This window comes from Solea senegalensis, linkage group LG7, assembly GCF_019176455.1.
Source record: "Solea senegalensis isolate Sse05_10M linkage group LG7, IFAPA_SoseM_1, whole genome shotgun sequence".
Classification (NCBI taxonomy): domain Eukaryota; kingdom Metazoa; phylum Chordata; class Actinopteri; order Pleuronectiformes; family Soleidae; genus Solea; species Solea senegalensis.
In genome coordinates, this window is record NC_058027.1 from 28,130,560 (window position 1) to 28,150,677 (window position 20,118).

General features: G+C 39.9%; 1 protein-coding gene across 3 annotated transcripts in view; it reads right to left on the reverse strand.

The window, feature by feature from the left end:
- Positions 1-1,345: 1,345 nt before the first annotated feature.
- LOC122772414 (cell migration-inducing and hyaluronan-binding protein-like) overlaps positions 1,346-20,118 on the reverse strand; it is a 107,151-nt gene continuing 88,378 nt past the window's right edge. For all 3 annotated transcript variants that reach the window (XM_044030440.1, XM_044030442.1, XM_044030443.1), the window contains exons 17-29: positions 17,574-17,659; positions 16,117-16,248; positions 15,660-15,695; positions 14,628-14,783; positions 13,195-13,375; positions 12,588-12,803; positions 11,847-12,058; positions 8,724-8,909; positions 8,297-8,501; positions 7,621-7,707; positions 5,693-5,850; positions 5,271-5,371; positions 1,346-5,169 (exon numbers count right to left, since the gene is read on the reverse strand). In XM_044030440.1, the coding sequence (XP_043886375.1) occupies positions 5,042-5,169; positions 5,271-5,371; positions 5,693-5,850; positions 7,621-7,707; positions 8,297-8,501; positions 8,724-8,909; positions 11,847-12,058; positions 12,588-12,803; positions 13,195-13,375; positions 14,628-14,783; positions 15,660-15,695; positions 16,117-16,248; positions 17,574-17,659 (1,884 nt within the window). In that variant the 3' untranslated portion in view covers positions 1,346-5,041. The remainder of the gene's footprint in view (positions 5,170-5,270; positions 5,372-5,692; positions 5,851-7,620; positions 7,708-8,296; positions 8,502-8,723; positions 8,910-11,846; positions 12,059-12,587; positions 12,804-13,194; positions 13,376-14,627; positions 14,784-15,659; positions 15,696-16,116; positions 16,249-17,573; positions 17,660-20,118) is intronic.

Genomic DNA, 20,118 nt, shown 5'->3' on the forward strand with positions numbered 1-20,118 from the left:
AGTGAGGGCCGCGCCTGACCCTGCGCCGGGAGCCGCGTCGGCGGGACGTCCCTGCGGACGCCAGCGGAGGTGGAGCAGGAGGACGCCGCGGACGGCGGCAGCGTGGTGCAGCTGGCCGCGCGGCTCAGGGACTGAGTGGAGGGCGGGGCGGCAGGAGGAGGAGCCTGGTGCAGCAGGTGATGATGATGATGGTGGTGGTGGTGAGGAGGCGGAGGAGGAGGCGGAGGAGGAGGGTGGTGCAGAGCTCTGGAGCGACAGTACTGGACCGACTGAGCCGGGCTCGGCTGGAGCGACTTCTGCAGCTCGGCCATGTCGTACGCGTTCTGCACGACAACGACAACGACAACGACAGAGGTTAAAGTTCAGGGTTCAACACGTCGTAACAATCAGTTTCCAACAGGAAACTGAAGTTTATAAACTTGTGTGTGTGTGTGTGTGTGTGTGTGTGTGTGTGTGTGAGTGTGTGTGTGTCAGTGTGTGTGTGTGTGCGGTGGAGTGTGTGTGTGTGTGTGTGTGGGGTGGGAGGTGTGTGGGAGTGTGTGAGTGTGTGGGAGGGGGTGTGTGTGTGTGTGTGGAGTGTGTGTGTGGGAGTGTGTGTGAGTGTGTGTGTGTGTGTGTGTGTGTGTGTGTGTGTGTGTGAAGCGGTGTGTGTGTGTGTGTGTGTGAGTGTGTGTGTGGGAGTGTGTGTGCAGTGTGTGTGCGTGTGTAAGCCAGGTGTAAGCTGTGTGTGTGTTTGTGTGTGTGTGAGTGTTCTGACACTGAGGTCATCAGTGAGATAAAACACAAAGATGTTAAAACTGATGCAGATTTTATTCAGTGAGTTTTTGTCCTCGCGGTCTCTGATAAAATCACAGTTTGGACACAAAGGACGTAAAAAGACGACTGAGGCGGAGCAAAAATGTTCAGTTTAAACGTCCTGTTTATCTCCATTTACTGTGTGTGTGTGTGTGTGTGTCATCACTTTCACACCAAAACACTAAAACACTGTAAACACTTCAGTGCAAATGTGATTCCTCCAAAACTGTTGTAACCATGGCAGCAGAGATGAAAAACAGAGGGATGGAAGATAGTATATAGTATGTCGTCCAAAATCAGTCAAAAAAGTCATACTTTAGTATGTTGTCCAAAATCAGTCAAAAAAGTCAAAGTATAGTATGTCATCCAAAATCACCCAAAAAAGTCATACTTTAGTATGTCATCTGAAATCAGTCAAAAAAGTCATAGTATAGTTTATCGTCCAAAATGAGACAAAAAAGTACTTTTCAGCTGTCTCATTTAAAAATTGAAATAATGAATAACACGTGGATCTAGATTGATCATCGATCGATTGATTGACACAATGACAAACTGTTCATTGTCATTTATTTCTGTACAAAAATCCTCAAAGAAATTCAAAGTCATCACTTTACAAGCCCAAGCCACATATACAACACATCCATTTGATGTACAGTTAAAACAAGCCGACTATACCATAAGAGTCATACGCATGTTTGCTGGGAGTGTCTACAGGAAAATCTCTTTTTTTAATTATTATTTATTTATTTCTTCTTCTTAAATGGAAGGTGTGTGTGTGTGTGTGTGTGTCTGTGTGTTTGTCTCCACCTACAGGAACAGTAACAACATTACAACTCATAAGATGTCCCCTTTTTTGTAAATTTGGTGTCTGTACAATAAATAAGTATAAAATATATCTCTTAGCAATCTGCAGATTTTTAAAAACACACAAAAAAAACATACAAAACACGAAATCACTGCGACTTAACGTCCTCCGAAAAAAGACCAGCTATTTCGGCAAAAAAAAAGAAGAAAGTGGGGCGAATCCTTTATTTTTCTCGCCGGATTAAAACAAACGATGGTGGGAGATTAAAAATAATCCAGATTGAACATCCACTGGGTAACAAGGAAACTATTGTTCCTGTTGAGATTATTATTTTTCACCGATGTCACACTAATTTTTGAGGGTGTTAACGTGAATAAAAACTCTTGAAATTTGGCACGGAGGTCGGGTTGGCGAAAAATGCGATAGTGGCATAGGGCACAAACCCGTTCATGGGCTCTGTAGCGCCCCCCAGAAGTCGGATCACGGTCAGCCAAAAGTCGTCGGATAAGGAATTTTAAATGCTAAATTTTGGATTTTTTCTATCGCATCCACGTTGTTTCGATTTTAAGCAAACACTCGTTGCTCTTATGATTAAACACAAATTTCTAATGTACTTCCATTAGCTCCGCCCACCCAGAAGTCGGCCATTTTGGAAAAAACTAAATGGCTAGTCTACACATTTGAATGAACACGCCCTAGCAATGTTTGAGCTAACCGCATCAAACTTGGTCCATATGTTCCAGACAAGTTAATGATTAAAAGTTACAAAGGGATTTTCTCTACGTCAAAAAGCATCGGCTCAGCACTCCAACAAATTTGACGTTAAAATGGCAGTAAAACTACTTTAAAATTCCACTTTTTGAAAGCTTTAACGTAAACAGAACGACATGTTGTTATTTTCTTTTTCTTAAATTGTTAAGATTATTATGGGCCTTTTTCTGCTGGTTCACTCCAAAAATAAAACCCCAAAAAAACAACACACAGACAAAAATGGATTCACACACAACTAACAAATATGGCAGGAAAAAACATCACAATCACAGTGAGCGAGCGCTCGGAATGAGGCGGAGCAAAGTCGACAGCCACGAGTCAGAAAGCAAAACAAGGAATGTTTCATCTTTTTTTCTTATCTTCTCTTTTCTTTAAAACAGATTTTGACCGATTTAAAACCCCCCCAAAAAAAGGAAGGTCAAAGTACTCAGATTCTACGCGTCACATGTAGACCTGCAGGGCGTAAAGATGCATGTACAGTATACACGTGTGTCTGATGAGCCCTCGTTGTTCACTTCGCTCTGCGTTTACGGCCACAAAGGCCACAGACTTGAGCGTGGATGGATATCAAACCGCCGGACCCGATGATTCATCGGCACACAAGTGAGTTATTGTCGGAACATCAAAAATTGGCTGACCCAGTTCTCTACGAACGACAATCATACGCAGGTTTTTTTGTAAAAGCAGTTTGCGTACCAAAGCAGGAAATAGTGACACGAACGCAAAAGATCAGCGATGCAGAAGAACTCACTCATTGAACTTTTTTCTTTGACAATTCAACGGCCGTAAAATCAAAATAAATCCAGGCGATACCTGAATATAAAGATAAACAAATTCGTAATATATAATACAATATAAAAAAATAAGTCCTTTTTCAGGGAGAGGCACTAGCCTCGGGACTGTGCTTCCATGGTCATGAAGAAAATAAACTCTTTGTAAAGTAACAATAAAGTTTCCGAGAATGTATTATAGAGACACCAAGTATTGATTTTTGTTTAGCATACAAATAAATTAACTGATTGTGGATTAGCATAAAAAAAAAATCAATTGACAATTCAGTCCACTAGATGGTGCCAACTGCTCACTGTTGTGTGAGCATATCGCAATATCATAATAATATCGTGATCCTGACTCAAATATCAGGACAATATTGTATCGTAGCGTCTCTGGCGATTCACAATCCTAACAGAATTTTTTTTTTTTAATTTGTCGCCCCATGGACGAGTGGAAGGGAATTGGGCTTGTAACACGAGGGTTGCCGGTTCAAATCCGGTGCCCCTGAGCAAGGAACCCAACCACCGTTGCTCTTTGGGTGCAGATGAGTCCTGCCCACTGCTCCTGCGCCCGGGTTGTAAAGTGTCAAAATTGTTGTTTGTGCAAATAAAATAAAAAACAAGAATATTTTGGAGCTGATATCACAATATTTTCCGCGCCGCTAATACAAAACACTCGCATATGATTGTCTTCAGTTGGTGGATGGAACCTCTACATCTCTAACAGACTTCACAACTGTTTCATTAGACGAAAACAAGCACGGAATCAGCACGTTCAAGGAGTCATGTGATTTAAAAACCCACATCTATCGAGGGTCATGTGACCTGGGAGTGAATGTGAAACTTTATCTTCTCCCAGTCCGGACAAAAGCTCGGATGTTTGTGGTGTTTTTGGTTTTTTTTGACCCAGTGGAAAAAGGTTCAGTCTCCCTGAATGCGCGACAACAAAGGCTATCAAATTGCTAGAGATGTTAGCTTGTGTGTACTGGGGCTAATTTAATTGCAAAGTCTGTTAGAGATCAAAGGTCTCGATGCAGACGTTACTTGAGAAGAGTTTGGCTTCTTCAAAGAACTTACAAACCAACAGAAAAGGTTTCTCAGTGTTGGCCTCAATCCCATTTCACCCCTTGATTTGTGCGTTCACATGTGGGCGTAATGTGTCCCGATTCTTGCTGAGCTAGCGGGGGTAGGATGAAGTTCTAGCGCTAACTAGCCCTTCCAACATCTTTGCTTATGTTAGCACGTTCTTGAATGGGTCTGTCACTTCGTAGGGAGTAGATTGAACCTTAATGTCCGGGTTAGCTGGTCGACAAAAACAATGTTTTCACAACACAACAACAGTCGCTGTTAGCCGACCGAGTCCCGTGGTTTCTTTAGCTCACGTGTAAACATGACAACAATCTTTAGCGGCGCGACGACAGAGAGTCCAATCAGAAAACGGAGCCGCCGTCGGTCGTATCTTTTCAAAAGTTCTGCACAGACGACTGTGTTTCCGAGTTGTTCTGAGCCAACATGGCCGCCACGGGGAGCATGGTCACTTTAAAGGACTCTAACTGATGGTGGGTGTCTTACACAGATACAGTTCATCACGGGCAGTGCTGGCTTTTTGGAAAAGCTCTTCTCCTTTTATGACACACAAGGTCACATCTTTTTTTTTTTTCTTTTTTTTTGTCTGAGCGCCAAAACCAGAACACCAAAAAAATCACCACTTGATCCAGGACCAATGGTTTGGAGCAGCTGATTCTTCAGTGCTGGCAAATGTGTGTGTGTTAGTGTGTGTGTGTGTGTACATGTGTAAGTGTGTGCCGCTGTTTCTTTTGGGGGGGCGGGGCATGTGCATCAGTATCTGGGAGCTACATAGTCACTTCTTGGCTTCCTCTCCTGTTCCGTGCTCCACTCATAGTTTCATCTTGTGCACCACAGGAACTGGCAGCACCTGATGGATCTTGGCTCGGTCAGCGTCCACCTCCAGATGGACCCAGTCGGGATGGAACGAGCCCTTGAATCCCACGAATGCCAACTTATCTGCAGGCGAGAGAAATGACATTACACATTACACATGACACATTTTCATTCTCATTATAGAGCTTATTTTCAAAAAGGAAGCCATTTTGTTGGTTTGCTACCTTTCAGTCTGATGTTTTTGTCTGCTCCCAGCTTCTCCAGGACTTTAGTCCAGGATCCTCTGGTGAACAGACGGCCTTTAGACGTCATGAGGACGACGGAGCTGGAGGAAGAATGAGAGAAACTTTCAGTTTAGCGTTTATTTAGCTGAAGGTGGTTCCTTTAAGCCTTAAAGGTAAACTGCTGTGGGGATAATACACAGCTCCTTATATGGACATCCTGTTCTTATATGTTATTGAGTCAAAGTTATGATTAGTAGTAGTCACAAAATAGTAAAGAAAATGTTTCCTCTTCATACTGTTTTCTACCGTATTATTGTAGGCTAACATTTTTTAAGTTGGCTCAATGACTCATAGTTGGTGTAACTCCTTTTTAAACACTGTGATGATATAAAAACAATGACACATGAGTGTCAGCTTCTCACCCGTCTCTCAGTCCACTGACGTAGTTGTCTATCTGTGCAGGGATTCCCTGGAGGATGGAGTTCCTGAAGCCTTTGGTGTCCACCATCTTCCCGTCGCGGCCGTCGATCACCGTCAGCTGAACGCCATCTTCTGACTGGTACAGCTTCTTACCGTTCACCTGTGACGACAGAGTGGATTTAGAGTTCCTCTGCACGTGAGAACAAGCTGAGGAGAACGTTTTTCTGCTTATGAGATAATGAAATTATGAGATCAAAAATAATAATTATGAGATAAAAAGTAGAAATTATTAGATAAAAAAATGATAATTATGAGATAAAAAGTAGAAATTATAAGATAAAAAAATCATAATTATGAGATAAAAAAATCATAATTATGAGATAAAAAATCATAATTATGAGATAAAAAGTCATAATTATGAGATAAAAAATCATATTATGAGATATAAAGTCTAAATTCTGACATAAAAAATAATAATTATGAGATAAAAAATAATAATTATGAGATATAAAGTCATAATTATGAGATATAAAGTCATAATTATGAGATATAAAGTCATATGAGATAAAAAATAGTATGAGATATAAAGTCATAATTATGAGATATAAAGTCGAAATTATGAGATAAAAAATAATAATTATGAGATATAAAGTCATAATTATGAGATATAAAGTCAGTATGAGATAAAAATATATAATTATGAGATAAAAATCATAATTATGAGATATAAAGTCGAAATTATGAGATAAAAATAATAATTATGAGATATAAAGTCATAATTATGAGATATAAAGTCGAAATTATGAGATAAAAAATAATAATTATGAGATAAAAAATCATAATTATGAGATATAAAGTCGAAATTATGAGATAAAAAATAATAATTATGAGATCAAAAATAATAATTATGAGATCAAAAATAATAATTATGAGATAAAAAGTCATAATTATGAGATATCAAGTTGAAATTATGAGATATAAAGCCAAAATTATGAGATAAAAAGTCATAATTATGAGACAAAAAGTCAAAATTATGAGATAAAAAAAGTCGAAATTATTATTATACACTTTTTACTTACTTTGAGGGTATTTTATTATCAAGGCTAAGTTTTACCTCTTTTTTTGGCGGAAATGGGCTTCCATAGTTTTGGGAGACCTAGAATGCTATGTTGTTTTGGAAAACTCAATGAAAACTTTCAAAATGCTACCCTTGCATTGGGAAACTAAGCCTTCTTATGAGCATCATGATAATCAGGCCGCCTGGATTTATTTTGATTTTATGGCTGTAGAATTTCTCCGGTCCTGTACATGTTTTAGCTGCATCTCAGGCCGAGTCACGTGACTCTACAAAGGTCGAACAAGGTCGTTTCCTGCCTGATGGCGTTATGGCTGTGTGACATCAGCTACCGCAGTGCTGTATATACAGTATAGTGAAAGCTGTGTGTGAGTGTGGATGAGGTCTGAGTCACACCGCAGCTCTCGTCAAAGCTGCTGTCAGACCAAACACTTTCAGTTAATAAAATCCGTGTTAAATGAAGCTCCAGCAAACGCTCAGTCAGGGGGAAAAAAACAACAACTGTGCGACTGTCGTGATTGCTGCTGCTGCTGCTGCTGCTGCTGTGGTTTTTATGTCTTTATCTCCTCTCACACGCGTTGTTATTTTTCAGCGTGACTGTAACGACTGTGGAGCAGCCGCCATGAAGATCGCGAGTGTTGATACTTTTAAAAACACACACTCATCACCACCCTTTTTTTTAATTGAATCCCTAATTTACTTTTCCTTTTATTTATATTAGAGCCTGTTTGACATCATTTTCATACTGCCTTACACATATATATATATAAACATTAAACTGTCTCATAATACCATTCAATTTCACTTAAGCAACACATCTACTGCTCCACCGTCTGTTTTTGAGACAAATCTCACCTCAGTGAAGGCAAAGTCCTCCTTGATGTGGAAGAAGCGAGTGTTGTAAGACTCCATCTTGACCTCTAAGAAATGTTCGGTGGAGTGCTGACAGGGGAAACAAGAAAAAATAAAAATGTACAATAAATGCGCAGAATCACTGTAAACAAATAACATGAGATGTTGCTGTCAACACTGACTTCACATCGTCACAGCTACGCCTGCAACTGTACGACATCTCGATAATATATTCTCTGCTTCTTCTCTTGTTTTCTCTCCAGCACCAAAGTCCATAGATATTTTTTTTTTTTACACCACAGCACACACACACAGCAGCTGTTGAGCCTCTGCGGCTTACATCTCTTTATAGATGTGTTATTTTTTTGACTTTACCAGATTTACCTCAGTGACAAAAACTTTTCAAAAAAATGGCGACCAGGGGACCAGCAGCTCATGTTTTCCCTGTGAGCTAAAAAAACGCTGATTTTCTCTATGGACTTTGGTGTGGGAGAGTGAACAGAGTTTAAAAACTTAGGTTTCCTGGAAAAGGCAGTGTAACAGCACAGATTAAAGCACAGTGAGGCTTCATGGCCTATACCTACAACACTTTAAAAATCCTAAACTACATACATTTATATATGTGTGTATATATATATATACGGTATATATATGTACATACACACACAGAGATACTGACCAGCCTGGCGTTGGGGATCTTCCTGGGCATGGGTACGTCCACCACCGGCAGCTCAGCGTGTCTTGGATACGCCTCGTCCATGCAGTTACTGGCTGGACTTCCTTTGGGGATGACAGCTGTGATCTTCACTCGCTCGCAGCCTTTGACCGAGCAGAAGGCAAACTGCTCCTTCTCGTTATGAGCCTTCACCTTCAGGAACAGCAGCCTGCGGCCAAATCATACCTGTTACTAACGTGAGCTCCGTTACTACAGAAGAACATCACACTGTACATGAAGACTTAACTTTGATGACAAAAATGTGTAACATTGTAACAATAATGTAGTCGTTATTACTGGTGTAATCATTTAGTTATGACTGAAAACCCTGAGTGTAGTAATGCAGTAATGTCAGTAGGTGTCAGTAGAGGGAGAGTGGGTGTGTCCTGACCCAGTGTCCTCCTCCCAGTAGTAGTATCCTCTGGTCTGGTGGACGTGGTTGATCTTTTCCCTCTGCGTTGTCCTCATGAAGACACCGGTCTTGCGTGTTTGTTTGGTCAGACGGTTGTGGAGGTCAGAGATGACGGTGAAGCTGGTGTTTTTAGGGAAACACACGCCGACGTTGATCCAGTCGTTTCTGACACACACAACAAAAACGATCAGGACTTTTGTGTTTGTTAAAACAATTAAGATTCTGCGTGTGTGTTTTATTGTATTCGTTACCTCTTTAGGACATTTTCTGGCATAAACACTGACTTTTGTAAATTTGTTTAAACTTTTGTAAATTTGTATGAAATTTTGTAAATTTCTTTGAAATTTTGTAAATTTCTTTGAAATTTTGTAAATTTGTTTGAAATTTTGTAAATTTGTTTGACATTTTGTAAATTTGTTTGAAATTTTGTAAATTTGTTTTAACTTTTATAAATTTGTTTTAACTTTTATAAATTTGTATAAAATTTTATAAATTTGTTTGAAATTGTGTAAATTTGTTTGACATTTTGTAAATTTGTTTGACATTTTGTAAATGTGTTTCAAAAATGCAAATTTGTTTCAACTTTTGTAAATTAGTTTGAAATTCTGTTAATTTGTTTTCAAAAATATAAAATTGTTCCAACTTTTGTAAAAGTGTTTCACATTTTGTAACAATGGTTTGCACTTCCAGGCCACTGTATCCAGGCAATTAATGATGTAGGTCAATGTAATGTCATCTGAAGTCGTGAAAACCAGACTGTGTGTGTGTGTGTGTGTGTGTTGTCAGTAAGAGAACAGAAAGTCCTACATCAATTTTTAAACTTAGAAGAAGTTTAAAACAGTCACTCACATCAAAACTACACCACATCTATTTTTGAGTTACTTGTCAAAAAAAGGCAGCATATTTATTAAGATTGTGATCTATTAACTAAGCTTTTTACTACATCAAACAGAACAAGGGGGAGATGGAGCGACTCATTAAACAGTGATCAGATATGAATATTCTCAGAAGAATCCGGCCGTGGCTGTTAAATAACACATAGAAGTCATATTTGAGGTCTTTTCCGGAGCCCTGTCAGTGGAAAGTTACAGTCCGTGTCGGTGTGGACTGACTCAGTCAGGCCACGAGGGAAAAGCTGACGTGCCTGAAATGACAACCTGCCTTCACGCAGTTTAAATAGCACTGAGCCGCACGGTTAACATCATCTGACAAGTGGAGAGTGAGTCGCTCCTCGTTTCTGTGGCGAATCCTTGCAAATAACGAGCGTGAGAGGGAGCGAGCGCGAGGCCTCCGTCAGAGCGATCCCCTCCGCTGAGCCGCTCCGACATTTACACAAAGCCTTGGAGGAGGGATCGGCGTGGAGAACAACATTATTCTTGTCAGCTGCCTCCCCCGCCCCCCCGGCCGTCATCCCCACAACACTTTGATTTGTCTGTGTGCTCTGTCACTCTGTGTTTTCTCTGTAACTGGAGAGCAATTCAAACCTCTTCATGGAGGATTAAGTCGTCAGTCTTCTTCAAACACAGAGGCTGAAACTAAACTTTAACACTGTCGCGGATTCAGGAAACGACACCGAGGTCAGGGCCACAGTGGAGGTGTGTGCCGCAGAGCTGCTGCTGCTGCTGCTGCTGCTGCTGCTGTTTATTTTTCAACATTTGAGATATGATATTATCTCAATAATACTCCGATATATACGATATTATCCCGATATTTATGTCACGATACAATCACGATATTAAAGTCACAACACCATATTATCAAGATATTTAAGTGAAAATACGATATTATCCCGATACTTATGTCCTGATACAATCACGATATTTAAGTCACAACACCACAGAAACATGTTACTAACTGAATGTAAAAATAAATCACTCACACTAACAAAACATGAGGATTATAACTAACCTATTAATCATCTAATCATATTGCATCACGTTTTCATGAGTCCTAGCTACTATTAACATCATAGCTCACTGACACTTAAGGTATTACATATTAGACCTTTAAATGCTCAAATATCTACCACTCATTGTTATTTGATATCATTTCTAGACATGTTTTTATGTGACCATAAACTTTGCAGAGGAAAATCTCACCACAGTCACTTGGAAAAGGACAGATCCGTGTTTTCCAAGTGGTTTTTTGGTTCCGCTCTAATTTAAACGAGGACAGTTAAGCACATTAGAGCTGCTCAGTGAAATGAAGTGACTGCATCTCACCGGGAAGGAAAAGTCAATTTCCCCCACATCAGTCCAAGCTTTACATCGCTGCAGAACATTCCTATAACTGATTTGTGATACTTTTTTTTTTTCGCCCTACAAATCTGAAAATGTGCCAGGTGATGAGAAAAACGACAGTAACAGTATGATATGTAATATTTTTACACGTTAAGTAGATTTAAAGTTTCCTTTCAGTCCATGTGCACTCAGCAGGGGATGATTTGAAAACTTTCCTGGCACGAATATTCTGACATAGAATCATGAATATATTGTAATGATTGTTTTTAAATTCAAATCTGTAAGCTTTCACAAAACGTGTGTTGTTGCAAACCTTTGTCCGAGATTAAACGGAGAAACTAATGTTACTTGTGTTACAAATTTTCCAAAAATATTTTTATATATTTACATGACCAAAAATTGAATGTAAAACCAAAAAAGTTACAAACTGTTGTAAGGAAACAAAAAACATGTTGCTAGCATTCCCCAAAAAACTTACTACATTACTAAAATTACGTTAAATGTTTTTGTTAAATTTACATTTGTGTTACATTCAATTTTGTTGAAATTTTAATGAAAATTTTTTTTTTTGATACACTAAAACATTTAGCATGAATTGTTCAATTCAACAAATTTGTATTTATTTACAAAATATGGCTATGTAACAGAAACTTTTTTTTTTTTTTACAAAATGTAACCCGTTGTAAACACCAAAAAGTGGGTTGCACTATTGTGTAATTGGAGTAGTGTAGTGAGGATTCTTACCTGTTGCATTCCGACTTACACGATCTTTAAAGTAAATGCTTCTCTGTCTGATTATAAACAGTAATTTGTTCGCTCTGTGTGTGTGTGTGTGTGTGTGTGTGTGTGTGTGTCCACTGACTTGTTGAAGTTAATGAGCCAGATGACGACCTCAGCAGGAGCCGCCTGGTCCCAGTGGACAGTGTAGCCTTTGGACAGTGTGATCACAGGCTGAAACTGCTGGTAGTGTTTCCTCTTGCCCAGAGCGCCCTCTAGCATCAGGGGTCGGTCAGGATACTCGTCTCTCACCATGTACATGTTCAGGTTGGCAGGGTTACGTGTCTGAACGTAGATCTGAAGAGAAGACGACCACAGAGTTAAAGGTACTGACAACTAGAATCAACCATCTACAGCAGCTAAAGCCTGATCAAACACAGTTATGAAATATTTAAGTAACACAAACGTGTTACTTAAATTACAAAAAAAATCACTTTAACTACAAAAACATGTTATTAACATTACAAAATTAACTAGAAAAATGTGTTACAAAACGTAGTAACTTTACAAAAAACACGTTATTAACATTACAAAAAAGTAACTAGAATGTTTGTTATTCTTTACAAACGGAAAATCTTCACTGCATCCAGTTCATTAACAGAATCAGCCATCTACAGCAGCTAAAGCCTGATCAAGCACAGTTATGAAATATTTTGATGGCTAATGCATGACCGATTTCTCATTTCACACAGTATTAACATAAATGTAATTATGGTTTCATGGAACTTTGGTTTGGATTTGAAAATAAGTGTCATCACCTGAAGCTAAGCGGCGTGACGGAGCGTAGATTTGTGTTTATGAAGGTTGACACGTGAGTGTGAATCACCTGAGCATAGTGACCACTGCAGATCGCAGCCTTCCAGTCAGGCACGTCGATGCAGTCCGGGTGACGGAGCAGCCAGTTGTCCTCTTTGACCAGGAAAGCTCCAGGATACTCGCTGACGGAGCCGTCGATGTCGTGGAAGATGGTGGTCTTGTCTCCATCCATCTCCATCTTATTAAACCAAGGACCCGGTTCCCCGAAAAACACCCGAGACGTGATCTACAGCAGAGGAATACAGCGATACGCTTCAATTTCAAGATAGTTTTCGTGGTTTTCAAGCTAACAAACTAAAATATTCAAGGTTTTCAAAACGTTCTAAATTTTAAGCTGGTTTTTGTACACATTCAAGTTCTCAAATCTTTCTAAATTTCAAGCTAGTTTTCGTAAACATTCTAAACCAGTGTTTCCCAAACTTTCTCCACAGGGACCCACAGATGGCTAAAAACTATTGTGACAATATAAATCATGAAAGAACGGTTATAAAATGTCTCCAAATTTGTCAACCCAGAGAAAATCTAACACGAGTCCCAACTCAACACTGTTCTACACCATTCTCCTGCATTTTTCCTACTTTAAAACAGGATTCTGGATTCATGGGAAGCAGACTCACGGGTACGTGGTCGAAGGTGATGTCGGAGACGTTGTTGTTGGGGCAGCTTTGCCACGAGTTGTTGAGCCTGAAGCCAAAGGCGCTTGTGTGACGTCCGTCCAGTGCCGTGTATTTACGGAAGGTACAGTTCTGCACGATGATCGGGCCGTCGTAGATCTGCATGCCCCGCATCGGGAAATCACTGCAATAAAAGAGACAGAATTAGCCTCTTATTATCACATGTATAATTCCAATACTTTCCATCAAAGGGGTCTCAGTAGAGGTCATGAAGTCAAACTTCATGAGAAAAAGCAGTAGAGGTGGGCAATATGAGCTTAAAATTATAGAATAAAATTCATTTGAAATGACACTGTTTGAGGAATGATCTATGGTTCACAATAGGAACTTATTTTTGATGCAAAACTTAATGTGTAAATGAAAACATGATATTAAGAGGTGGACAGCATAAAATTGAAGGATTGCACCTGGTTCAGTAAATAACAATTCAGCATATTCCCACATACACTGTTTTCACTTGACAAAGAGTGGTTTAGGAGTTTAGTTACACTTGAATTAAACATGGTAAAATATTCCTTTCCCATGTCAGCCCTAGGTCCGGCCCTGGTGTCTTTTAGTCGGAGAGTATGAGACCCACCAGTTAAATAACATGTTGATTTCAGAGGAAAAAGGCCAGCCTCAGTTTTAAACATATGACGTCAATGTTAGGTCTTCCAAGGTCAGATTCTGGTAAGTTATGGTCACAGTGGAAAAAAAGATCAACAACCTTAAGTGACATTGTGGTGTTTTCAGGAGTGCAGGGAAGAGAAGACGATGAAGATGTGAGTGTGTGTGTGTGTGTGAGAGCAGGACTGTCTGCCATGGATGCTGATGAAAAGCCTTTTTTCTATCCAGTGGCCTTTATCCAATGTTCAGCTCCGCACAGCGTGAGAGCACTTTAGCGCTGCCGTGGACGTGTTCATCTCCTCCATCAAAGAATGTCAGACTAAAGATGAAGCGTCCAGATTTCCAGGGCCTTCATGTGGCGTTCTCATTTTCCCACACAATAAAGAAATCTCTAATAATACTGCTGCTGAGACATTCCCTCTGTTCTCTGCCAAGTGGGCATGGACTAGCAAGTCTGCTCTCACACATACCAACCGCCATTACACGGCTACTCCACCCAGTATCTACAGTATGTCTATTATCCTGGGACTGTCAAGAACTCGGGGGTTGGAGTAGCTGCCGGTCTAATATTTGTTACTTCTATAAAAAACGGCAGCTGTGGTCAGATTGAAGTGACGCCAGCTTAAAGAGATTAAAGTGGCACCAGGACATGTGGAGGAATTTCAGAGTGTCACCTAATCTGTTACTGCAGCGATTGAAAGCCTCGCTCACAGGTCCCAGTGGAGGATTTACTTTTTGAGATAATGTGTTAATACTTGAACACCACTTACACGCCGCGTGGCAGGGTCCTGCCGGTGAGGTCGGGGCCACCGGGGCCCCAGATCTCGTTGTCAGTCAGGGCCATCCCGCGGTTGTCACTCTCACCCACGAACAGCGAGTTCTTCACCTGCTGACGAGAGCCGTCGTCGTCGGGGAACGTTCCTCCGCTGCGGAAAATAACAGACGGCGGGAGTTAGCGTGTGGAAGCAGCGTTAACGTTGTAAACAAAGACAGAGGGATTTTCCTTCTTTATTAATACTATGACAACGTGATCCAGACATTAGAGTGTGTAAAAACTGAGAAGAGACAAAGAGACATGATGAGATGGGAAGACAAACTAGAGATGAGAAGACAATAGAAAAGAAAAGATTAGATTAGATGAGAAGAGGAGAAGAAAAGAGATGAGGTGATTAAATTACAAAAAATGAGATTAAAAGTGAAATGATGAGGGGATTCAATGAGGAAAAGATGAGATGAGAAGACATCTGAAGAAAGAACATGAGATTAGATGAGATGAGAGGACAAGAGAATAGATGAGATTACATGAGAAAAGATAAGAGGAGAAGAATAGAGAAGAAAGATGAGATGAGATTAGATGAGAGGACAAGGGAAGAGACGAGAAGAGAAAAGCTGAAATGACGAAGAGGAGCAGCATCATGTGTTCACCATCATCTGACGTCAACAGTGAGAAACAGAGTGAGAGAAAGAGGAGAAAAACAGAGGCTGAGGTGACATCGTCATTATAACTGTGGGGACTGAAAACAAAAATAAACTAAAGTAAATGAGGAGGAGGAAGTAATGAGTCAGAGAACACAGCGTGAGGTCTTTGATGACAATACATTACTATGAACTATTTTGGGATTTTGGGTGTTGTTCTTATTTTCTTACTCCATTTAATAGGAGATATATATAAATATAAATATATTCTTAACAAGCAGTGAAATGTGTGTACCGTATAAAGTGGACAACGAGTGTAGTGCATTTTTAGATACTAGACAAGACGATAAATGAGCAATTACAGCAAAGAAAAAAGACAGACTTACCTTGCCAGAGTGAGGCCAATGCCATTATCAGCAAATCTAAACAAGGAAAAAAAGAGAGAATATTATTGCTGCAACAGTAAAACACACACACACAAAGCACACACAGTCTGGAGGAGATAAAAAGATATTTCTCGATAAGAGAAACATTTTCTGTTTCATTTCCTCCATTATCAAATGTGGAGAAAAAAGACCCCTGTTCCACCAGAAAGTATGTGTGTATATATGTATAAATATTTGTCCTTATTCTACTGTAGCATGACTTCACAATGCATTCCTTGTAGGACAGTGGTGGAATGGCACCCCTAATGGCCAAAATCAATATTACAAAAACAAACCATTGGAAAAATTCTGAGAGTTTTTCATTTTTATTTGCAAAAACCTTGAAAGGCAAGTGAAAGTTAGTTTCTACGGTTGGTGTTTTTCATCTTTAACAAATAAAAACATGTTCAGTACTCACTGGCAGTCGTCCAGCCACACGTCCCCTCCTCTCAGCCAGGCTCCATGGTCCTGGTTCTTGTAGGCCACAAAGTGATGGATGAGAGCAGGGACTCTGGCTTTGAAGGGGTCAGCGTCCTGGTGAGGACCATACCTTCACAATAACATCACACATACAGTATTACTTAGTTAGGCTGTATTAACACTCTGTACTCTAAAAGTGTTATCGTTTTACACATGGATCTGTTAGCGCTCCTCCCATCAGAGAAGTAAAAAATAACAATTAAAAAATCCATCTAACCCTAGCTTGCTAAGTGGCAAACAATCTATCTACCTTTCTATTTAACCGAGCTAGCTAACTAGCAAACAACTTGCCTATTTAACCTAATTATTTAAGTGACAAACAACCTATCTACCTTTCTATTTAACCAAGCTAGCTAACTAGCAAACAACCTGCCTATTTAACGTAACTATTTAAGTGACAAACAACCTATCTACCCTTCTATTTAACCAAGCTAGCAAACAACCTAATCATCTAACCTAGCTACCTTACTAGCAAACAACATATCTAGCTAACCTAGCTAGCTAACTAGCTATCTACCAGTAGCTGTAACAAAATATTACTTTCATAACTGATTCATCTGTCGACTGTTTCCTCAGTTAATAGATTAGTCTGGTCGATAAAATGTCAGAAAATGTTGAAAAATATCGGTCACTGTTTTCCAAATGACGTTCTCAAATGTCTTGTTTTGTCCACAGACCAAAATAGCAGGAAATATTCACATTAAAGAATCGGTTTGTCTGTGTGCAACTTAATCAATTGCTCATTCCACATGGTTTCTCCTTACACCCGTGTGACACTGTACCTGAATAATTTGTTTCTTATAGGATTATATTTGCCTCCCCGAGTCTCAGCTGTACAGGGAAAGTGTATTAACCAGATTTACATATAAAATGCCTCCGTTTGTGTTGTCGAGGGAACATGAGTTCTCTTCAGTGTGTACACAATCTGAGGAGATCGCCCCATAATACTTGCTCCATGTACAACAGGATGGAAAGTATTTGCAGAACAAAAATACAGCAATCTGTGGTTCCGCTCTTCTTGTCCAGTACAAGTTCATTTCTGTTTGTTTTTTGTGAAGCGATCGGGAACCTGTGGTAAAGTTTTCTGAGAAAGACGAGAACTTTGAAGAGCATCACTGAGCTGAGGAGGGTGTTTTCACGCTGAGATGATGAGGTCGAGATGACACATCAGTTCTTCCACACACTGTTACACAGGCCCGTTTTCTACTGCTGTACTTGAGTTGATTTCAATGGGAGTAATCTCACTTCTGCTTGAGGGGAATTTAAAGTGACACTCCCCGCTGTTTTCTTTGGTATTTGTCAGTTAGAAAAAAAACATCAACAGGAAACATGATAGTTAGAGACAGCAGATCAACCGCGCCGAGTTACACTGGGTGTGATGTGATGTCAGCTGACCTGGCTCCAATCAGAGACAGGAAGGGTCTCTTGTCCTTGTCGTTAGCCTGGGTGGTCTTTACTCCATTATCAAGGATCATTCCAGCCTGAAAGGTAAAACCAGATAATATAAAACACTAAAAACAAAAATAAGGCAAGGTTATGGTGTGTTATGGTGGAGTCAAAGTATTAAACATATATATGATATTTACCACTGAACAGCAGTTGGGGGCGTGAGCAGAACCCCGCAATAACCAACGATAGCAAACTGAGCGAGGGAACGGATGTTGGGTACATTTGTTTTTGGTGATTCTGTCTCCTCATGACTTTATCCACAGTTTTTTTCACGTTTCTCAGCACAAAAATCGTGCGCACACAACAGCTACTAACTGATGACTCTGACAGTCCACCTCCAAGTCTGTATATTCTGAAGTCATGTCAAATGACGCAAGTTTCTGTGAGATGATGCCAAATCCCTGAATTTGTTTGATTAAACACACAAGTCTGTGCTTTATCGGGATTAAAAAAATAGAAAATCAATAAAAGATTTGCATCGACACAAATTTTTAGCACTGACTGACACTGAAATTAGAATTGTGATAGTGAGTTCAGAATGAAAGTGAAACAAATTTGCGAATTCCACTTAAATGGATGTAAATTGCGTGACTCCAGCGATTCAAACCCATAAAATACTTAAAATTCACCTCACTTGCTTCAGTCACATGAGGAAAGATATTTTAACGCAAGCAAAAATGTTGCTAAAATTAAGCCAATCAAAAAAATGACTTCAAATATAGACAGTGCACATCACAAGAGGAGAGTATTTTCTCCATTGCTGTCACAGGACACATTTAAAAGCACCATGAAACAGAGTATAAATCAGGCTTTACTGCATCTTTAATGTGGTTACCATGGTGATGAAGGTCCAGTGAGTATGCTGCCGGTATGTGAGGGTTGGGACAAGGGACAAATATTTTAAAATGATTATGTGAAGACAGACTTCAAGCTGGAGCTGGACTCCAGTCATTAGAATTTTTTATGTAATAAGTGACCTTTCAGTTGAGCTGAAACCCTTAATTTACGGTTATTTCCTGGAAGTGTCGTTGTGAAACTTTTTAATTGGCTTCTTCCACCAACAAATCAGACTCAGTAAAAGGGGACTTCCACTTTGTTTTTGTGGTCCTTTCTGGTCTTAACAGTTTAACAGCAGGCGATGAAATCAGATGCATCTGTTCTTGTTCTTATTATCGTTCATTATGAGTATAATGCTAATATTGTGAGGGCCGTCACAGCTGTGGTTTTAATAAAGCTGCCATTTAACCCCGAGTTATCTTAGTTTTATCGTAGGAAGCAGGTAGCATAGGCAGCTAGTTAGCTGCTGAAATAAATGATGAAATATTGTCAGGTTACTTTAGCTGTTAGAGTCGAACACCATTTACAGCATTTGCACTAAAGACAAACTAATGGCACACTGTGTAACTATACTAGCTGCAAAAGTCAAACAATCCTGGAATAGCATCTGGCTACATGAGTTGCTAAGGTCAAAAAAAGTCCAGTGTGTTAAGTTTAGGACAGTTTATTAGCGAAATTTGAATATAAAACATATTAGTTTGTTTGTAATAATATAAAACTGGCTTATTTTTTGTAGAATTTGAAATAGCCTTTTGTACCAGTGGTGGTCGCTGGACTTTGAAACAGGGGAAGCTCATTTCAGGTTATCAGTTATTTATACATAAATTATAACATTGAAATGCTATAACAGTGTTTTTATTTACAGTGTATATGTAGCCTGAATGGAAGTGCATCTAATGTTTTGAAGTTGAGAATGGCTCCGCCTACATAAACCTGATGTATAAACCAATGAAGAAGTAGATGGGAAAATGGCAGAGAGAGAGTTTGTGTGTGTGTGTTTATATCTTTTCTGGGGTTTGTAATATGTTGTTTTACCAATTGATGTCACCAATTGTTACACAATGGTCTTCAGGCATCACAAATCCCACAACCAAGCTGGGAACATTCAACACAAGTTCCATCGAAGTAGAATGAAAACAGTCATAATAATGATGAAAGCCATCCTGAGCCAGTGTGTTGTGGCTCTAAACAACGACACCGTCACTGTGTTTGCCTGCGTGAAAGCCCAACCTGCCGCCCCGGCGTGACCTTCCCTCTCACAAACATCCTGGGGTGGGCGCCTGACATGAGTTATGCTCCCATTAGGATGATCCAAATTCAAAGCGAAGCAGGGAAGGAGGAGAGAAAAGAGATCACAGTCGGGGGCAGAGAAAAGAGGGAGATAACAATAACACTTCCTCTCCACCAGCGCCTCATAAATCTCTTCTCGAGCCGCGCTGTGCTTGTTGCCGCGGGCGCCTCTAAACTCTCTCCTTTGCTCTGCATCTCATCCCCCGGCCTCGGCGCGCTTTCCCTCTCTTGTCTGTCCTCAATTTTCTCAGTCTCACACTTCACCCATCCCTCTTCCTGATTTGTTCCTCAGCAGGTGCCACCTCCTTAGCTCTTAGTGATGTAGTGCTTTTAATATCGAAAAAATAAAAGCTGAGGAATCACA